At 52.4% G+C, this 7,493-nt stretch overlaps 1 protein-coding gene across 1 annotated transcript; it reads left to right on the plus strand.

Annotated features, from left to right (window-relative positions):
- The first annotated feature begins 1,201 nt into the window (after positions 1 to 1,201).
- LOC102946432 (kallikrein-15) lies at positions 1,202 to 6,328 on the plus strand. Its single transcript, XM_027830585.3, has 5 exons — positions 1,202 to 1,241; positions 3,714 to 3,867; positions 4,640 to 4,893; positions 5,854 to 5,990; positions 6,176 to 6,328. Exons 1-5 carry the CDS (start codon positions 1,202 to 1,204, stop codon positions 6,326 to 6,328), a joined length of 738 nt encoding a protein of 245 aa, XP_027686386.1.
- Positions 6,329 to 7,493: the final 1,165 nt, after the last annotated feature.

Genomic DNA, 7,493 nt, shown 5'->3' on the forward strand with positions numbered 1-7,493 from the left:
ACTCCCTAACTTTGCCAGTTATGCATGGCATGTTTCTGGGCATCACCATGGCTGGTAAACACGGCACCAGCTGGTATGGGCTCATTCCTCTGGTCATGTGAGTGATGCCCTTGATGAGGCTGGGGCGAAGTCCTTTGAAGCCTTGTTATTAGGATTAGCAGCGGTGCTAATTAGAGAGAGCCAGCCCCTCATTAGGTGCGGGTGGGGAGGCCAGCTGGCGTCAGGCATCCTGTAAATGCTGCCCTGGCTCCAGGGGTGGCTGGGCGGGTGGTTAAAAGCAGGGCGGCTGGAGGTGGGAGAGGGCTGGTGTTAGCTAGTGTCCTTCAGAGCCGAGTGTCTGGTGCTGATCCCTGGCCAGGTAAGGGATCCGAGTCTCCGCTGCTGAGGAGTGAGGGGGAATGGGGGTGTCTCCAGGGGTGGATGCAGGGGAGCGGGAATTCACTTGCTCCATCCTCACTCGGCCCACAGGGGAACTGGGCGTGGGTTGGCCGGGCTGGCGATGGAATCCCTGGGGTCTGAGCTGGCGGCAGGGAGCGGGGGATCGTTGTGACTGGGCTTTTGGGGGCGGGGGCGGTCCCAGATCTGACACTTCTGGTGCCCCGGGTGGTAGGTGCGTGTGGGGGTGGGGGGTGGGTTGGGAAATCTCATCCATCATTTCTAGACAGCTCTCAGCTCCTTGGAGAAATGTGTGCAGGGATACAAAGCTATTTGTCTATACACCCTATCTATCTATCTATCTATCTATCTATCTATCTATCTATCTATCTATCTATCTATCTATCTATCTATCTACCTATCTATCTGTTGGGATGGAATGATGGATGGGGAGGGATGGAGGAATGGGGACAGGCGTATATGGGACAGATGGATGGATGGATGGGGGAAGAATGGAAGGAGGGGTGTATATGGGATGGAGGGATAGGCAGGTACGTCTCTGCCCAGTTCCCAGTGCCCATGTGGCCCGTGCCAGATGTGCTGAGGATGGGCTAAGCCGTGGGGACTGGACTCCGCTCCCTGGATTAGTCCGACTGCCCCCGAGCTGGTTGCCAGGAGGTCCAATAGAGTCAGGCATCAAACCCAGAGCAGATGGCAGTGGGCGGGGCCCGTGGGCGGGGCCAGTTCCCCAGGAGTGATGCCCCTTTTCCCTCTGCCCTCCAGAGCCTGCAGCCCGTAGCTCTGCCCATCACCGCTGCTGAGCCGCATGACGCTGCTGAGCATCGCGCTGCTCCTGGGGACTGCAGGTTAGTGTGTGTGTGTCTGCACCCGTGTGTTAGTGTGTGCACACATGTGTTTGTGTGTCAGCGCGTGTGTTAGTGTGTGTGCATGTGTTAGTGTACGTACCCACACTCATGTTAGTGTGTGCACACATGTTTTAGTGTGTGCACCTGACCATGTGTTATTGTGTGTGTTAGTGTGCTCACATGTGTGTTTGTGGGTGTGCATGTATATGAGTATGTGAATGTACTAGTGTGTGTGTGTGCGTGTGTGTATGGGCAGAGGTGGGGTTGTGTAGGGGGTGTGTGCATGTGGGGTGTGTGTGTGAGTGTGTCCCCCTGAGGCTGGGATTGTGTGTGGGTTTTAGTGTGTGTGGTGGTTAGATTGTGTGTGTGTGGTGTGGTTCTGAGATGTGTGATTATGTGAATGTTCAAGTGTGTGTGTGGGAGAGGGGGTATGCGGTTTTGTGTGTGTGACCCAGCGCTATGTACACAACCCAGCACACACATGGCCGTGATCCAGCGCTGTGTACACGCCCCATCACACACATGGCAGTGACCCAGCACAATGTACACACCTCATCGCATACATGGCAGTGACCCAGCGCTGTGTACACACCCCATCACGCACATGGCTGTGACCCAGCGCTATGTACACATCCCATCGCACACATGGCCGTGATCCAGCGCTATGTACACACCTGTGATGGGATCCCCGGGGTGCAGCCTCGGATTGGGGGACCGCTGTGTCCCCTTAACTCTCTCCAGCCTGGGCTGTTTCTCACAGTGCCCTGCTAGTGACCAGCAGCAAACCCCTCCAGGCGCTGTGATCACTCAGCATAACTGCATGTGGAGCCCCACACCCAGGTAGCTTGCCTGAATGCTCCCAGAGCCACTCATGAATCACACAGAGAAAGGCACCCGCCAAATCCCCCCAGCTCCCAGCCTTGTACCTCAGGAATAAACCGTCTTGCACTGCTCAAGACGAGCAGTGCACATTTATTAATTGGTTCACCACTTCATCAATGGAAAGTGGCTATACACCAGCCTTTGCACACCTGAGCAGATTCACCAAACACTTCAGGCAAAGTCACTGGTAAAGATAAACAGTTAAAGCAGTTTTTTTGACTACAAAAGCTAGATTTTAAGTGATATTAAGTGATAGGCAAAAAGTCAGAGTTAGTTACCAAAAGAAAAGAAAATATCAGCACACAGTCTAAACTCTCAACCCTATTAGGCTGGGCAACATCTAGATTAAGCAGTTTTTCTCACCCCACTGGATATTGCAGTTCATAGTACACAGCTTTCACCCTTGAAACCTGGGCCAGTCTCCTCTGTTGGATTCTTCTGTCTTCTCCGTGTCCTTTTGCTTGCAGCATGGGCAGGGGCAGGAGAAAGGCCCAATATGGGGCCCCTGGGTTCTGTTTTATAGCCTCAGTCCCATGTGCTTGGAGCACACAAGTCCAGGCATGTCTGGGGGGCATTGCTGAGTTCCCAGGCAAGGTTGAGCAATTCCCCTGGTGTGGCCTTATGTAAGAGAGTCATTGAATTTTAAGTCCTTGGCTGGAAAATAGGGCTGTTTGACACCTGCCCGGGCGTTGGTTACTTTCCTTGCTGTTGCCTCTGGGGAGCTAATGTCTGGCTGATTCCCCAAATTACAGCATGTTTCAGTGACAACCATACAACACAATTCTCATAACTTCATAGGCATTAATGTTACACATATATGGATAGAGAAATGACTTCCAGCAGATCATAATCTTTCCCCTGATACCTCACACGGCCTGACTTATACGCAAGATCACAATTAGATATAAATGAGGAATATGGGGGTTACAGGGCTTTCCCCCAAGGTACAGAATGTCACACAGCCCAACACACACATGGCCGTGACCCAGTGCTATGTACACATCCCATCACATGTCTAGCTGTAATGCCCATGGCTCAGTTTGCGTCTACCAAAGGACAAACTGTATTTAGTTTGCTCTTTCATGATTTCATCCCCAGCCGTCAAGCTCGGGCATCTCCATCTAACAGCTCCCCTCTAGCTCAGTCATCAGATATGGGCTTGAAATCTACAAAGGGGCAGAGTTAAGGGTACACAGGCAGGGGGGAAGAGTTAAGGATACTCTGTCTCGACCCCTGGAGCTGGGCTGGATGCAGGGCTCCCTAGAGGAGCGTCTCTGGCCTGGGCTCTGCAGGAGGGGCAGGCTGGGGGTGGGGGGTCAGGACCAGATGGGGACTCTGGGTGCCTGGCTTTTCTACTCCTGGTTGTGGCGCTGACCTGCACTGATCTCAGCGTAGACCGAGACTGCCTCTGGCTGTGTATCTGGGCACGCCCGGTGCCATGGGGCTCTGATCTCAGCTGGGCCCTGTACCCCTGCTCAACCATCACCCCCTGCATTGCTTGCCCAGCTCAGCCCTGCTCTCCAGTACCCCAGCAGGGGTCCTGGGGGCTAGATGGAGATCTGCCACTACGTCTGCATCTTATCTTTCCAGGTGCAGCCTGGGGCAGTTTAAAGCTCAGGGGGAACCCATGCCACCCCCACTCACAGCCCTGGCAGGCAGCCATCTTCGAACACTCCAGGTACAAGTGCGGTGCCACCCTCCTCAGCAGCAGATGGGTCCTGACTGCAGCCCACTGCCTGACTGGGTAGGTGGGGCTGAGTGTGGGGTGGGTGGGGCCTGGGATAAGAATGGCCACACTGGGTCAGACCAAAGGTCCATTGAGCCCAGTGTCCTGTCTCCCGACAGTGGCCAGTGCCAGGTGGCCCAGAGGGAATGAGCAGAACAGGGAATCATCCAGTGATCCATCCCCTGTCGCCCATTCCCAGCTTCTGGCAAACAGAGGCTAGGGACACCATCCCCGCCCATCCTTGCTAATAGCCATTGATGGACCTATCCTCCAGGAATTTATCTAGTTCTTTTTTGAACCATTATAGTCTTGGCTTTCACAACATCCTCTGGCAAGGAGTTCCACAGGTTGACTGTACGTTGTTTGAAGAAATACTTCCTTTTGTTTGTTTTAAACCTGCTGTGTTACAGACCCAGGCAAGCGTAGCTCCCCCCTTTCCCAGTGATGGCTCAGGCTTTAGCAGACCCAGGCAGCATCACTCTGTAAGTGACACTCAGGGAAGTTCCCCCTTCTTCCAGTGATGGGCTCAGGCTCTCTGCAGACCCAGCCCTTGTTGCTGGGTTGGTCAAACCTGGGCTAGCTCCCCCTTCTTCCAGTGACGGGCTCAGGCTCTCTGCAGACCCTGGCAGGGTCACTGTCTCAGTTCTTTTCCCACCTTTTCTCCAAAACCACAAGGGCTAGAAAGGCAATTTTTGTTTTGACAGAAAGCTGAGACCCTGCCAGATTCAGGCCTCTCAGTCCTGGGGTCAGTGTCCTGACGGGTGAATCCAGCTCTTTGCTTCCCCTGCAGCCCCATCCATGTACGCCTGGGGGATTACAACCTGTATGCCCGCGAGGGGTCCGAGCAGTACAAAGCTGTGGCCAAAAGCATCATCCACCCCGGCTACAACTGCACGGACCACGACAATGACATCATGCTGCTCAAGCTGCAGACCCCGGCCACGCTCAACCGCTACATCCAGCCGCTGGGCCTGGCTTACCAGTGTGCGGATCCGGGCGAGCAGTGCTCGGTGTCGGGGTGGGGCACCACCCTCAACGCCCCTGGTAGGGGGGCCAGGATTGGGGTGGGGAGGGTGGCTGTCCCAGAGCCATAGGCATGGGGTGGGGGAAGGGGAATCAGTGGGCATGCTGCTGGGGGAGAGGGTGCCCAAGGTAGGGGGGTCAGAGGGACTGGAGACATGCGAGTGATGTTCGCAGGCCCCCACCCCCGCACTGGCCACCTCCAGGGAGCCTTGGCTAGTGTGTGAAACAGAGACAACTAGTGACAGGGGAGACTGATTACCTGTCCACCCCCATCCACCCTCTCTATGTCTCTATCCCCATCCACCCCCTCTCTATCTATCTATCTATCTATCTATCTATCTATCTATCTATCTATCTATCTATCCGTATACACCCCCTCTATCTATCTATCTATCTATCTATCTATCTATCTATCTATCTATCTATCTATCTATCTATCTATCTATCTATCCGCATTCACCCCATTTCTATCTATCCCCCCCTCTATCCCCATCCACCCTCTATCTATCTATCTATCTATCTATGTATCTATCTATCTATCCGTATACACCCCCTCTATCTATCTATCTATCTATCTATCTATCTATCTATCTATCTATCTATCCGCATTCACCCCATTTCTATCTATCTATCTATCTCTCTATCTCTCTATCTATCTATCCCCATACAGCCCCTCTATCTATCTATCTATCTATCTATCTCCATACAGCCCCTCTATCTATCTATCTATCTATCTATCTATCTATCTCCAGATACCTCTATCTCTATCCATCCATCCCCACACACACCCATCTCCCCAGATTGTGGGATTCCAGGAGGAACTGTAACTGGAGGCATGGCAGGGCAGATCGTCCCCCGTCTCTTGTGGGCTGGTTCTAACGCCATCCATCTTGGAGATGGGATACCGGGCTAGATGGCCCCAAGGCTGATCCATCCATCCCGGAGCGCCTGCGCTAACCATGGCCAATGCGTCTCTTCCAGAAAACATCACCATCATCCTCTACTGCACCATGGTCCACATCGTCTCCAATGAGCAGTGCAAGGCCAGCTTCCCCGGGCACATCAACAGGAACATGCTCTGTGCAGGCTTGAAGGGTGGGGGCACAAACTCCTGCGAGGTGAGGGTGGATGTGATGGGGCAAAGCAGGGGGCTGGTCTGTGGGGCGAGGGGGTGTCTCTGGGAGGGTCAATGAGGGGGTGCGATGGGGCGGCGCAGGGAGCTGTCTGTCGGGTGAGGGGGCATCTCTTGGGACCCCACATGTCCTGTCCTCATTTTCTGACACTTTCCCTGTGGGTTCCTCAGGGCGACTCCGGCGGCCCGCTGGTGTGTAACGGGAAGCTGCAGGGTGTCGTGTCTTGGGGCGATGTGCCCTGTGCCTCCACCCCGAAACCCAGCGTCTACGTGAACATCTGTAAATACCACCACTGGCTGCTGGCCACCATGTGGGCAAACTGAGCCCCCAACTGCTTGGGGCTGGGACCCCAGAATAAACCAGGTGCTACTTCCTTGGGTCTCAGCATCTCTTTTCCCCCCCTTGGCCTGCACATCCCACGCTTCTGCTCCCGAGTGGTTTTTTTCCATCCGTCAATAACTTTGCAAGCGAATTACTTATTTTAAAAATTCCGCGGGACATTTTTTTTCACTTCAGTTCCCCATTCCTTGATGAAAATGCTCCAAACCGACCTCTTTCCCAGCATTCCTTTTGCATTTTCATTTCATGGTTTTCAATTTTCAAGTCAACCCCCTCCCCAAAAGTCTAAAACGTGAGAGCAAATGGGCGTGGGGTGTTTCTCCTTCACTTTTGCTCCCTTTTTAAAAGGTTTCCACCGGGGGGGAAACGGTAGAAAGGAGCAATAAACGGAAGGAGGAATTGCCACACAAAAAAACATTTTTTAAAAACCATTTTGCTGGGGTTACGTTGTTGTTGAAAAGCAGGAAGAAAAGTGAAAGATTTGGAATGCAAGATATTTTCCCCTGGAAAAAGCAGGGTGTGTGTGGGGGAAATTAACGTAACTTTTTTTACTGGAAAAATGGGGTAAAAAAGTGGGGAAAGTGTAACTCAACAAAACCATTTTTTTCCTGAAAAACAGAATAAAAAAGTGAACGGTTTTGAATGTAACAAACCCTTTTTTCCCTGGGGAAATGGAAAAGAGTGAAAGGCTTTGATCTCAACAAACTCTTTTTTCACTGGGAAAGAGTGTGTGTGTGCGCGCGTGTGTGCGCGTGTGCGCGTGTGGGGAGAATTGAAAAGTCGAGAATGCAATATCTTTTTCCCAGCAGAGAAATAGGAATTGAAGGCGGTTTAAGCCACTTTTCTCACTTTTTTACGTCTCTCCCGGTGGGAAAATATAAAGAAGTGCAAGGCAAGGGGGCTTTTTTCTCACCTTTTAAAAAATTTTTGCCTCTTTTTTTTTTTCCAGTAAGGGAAGAAATGGGAGAAAATTGGCGTTTCATAGATTCATAGATATTTAGGCCAGAAGGGACCATTATGATCATCTAGTCCGACCTCCTGCACAGCGCAGGCCACAGAATCTCACCCACCCACTCCTGTAATAAACCTCTCACCTATGTCTGAGCTACTGAAGTCCTCAACTCGTGGTCTAAAGACTTCAAGGAGCAG

This window comes from Chelonia mydas, chromosome 24 (assembly GCF_015237465.2).
Source record: "Chelonia mydas isolate rCheMyd1 chromosome 24, rCheMyd1.pri.v2, whole genome shotgun sequence".
NCBI lineage: Eukaryota > Metazoa > Chordata > Testudines > Cheloniidae > Chelonia > Chelonia mydas.

Excerpts from the sequence above, each read along its gene's own strand:
- LOC102946432 (XM_027830585.3), top strand. The coding sequence starts at position 1,202 with ATGACGCTGCTGAGCATCGCGCTGCTCCTGGGGACTGCAG. Across the intron at positions 3,868-4,639 it reads GCAGCCCACTGCCTGACTGG|CCCCATCCATGTACGCCTGG; the intron begins GTAGGTGGGGCT and ends CTTCCCCTGCAG. Across the intron at positions 4,894-5,853 it reads CACCACCCTCAACGCCCCTG|AAAACATCACCATCATCCTC; the intron begins GTAGGGGGGCCA and ends CGTCTCTTCCAG.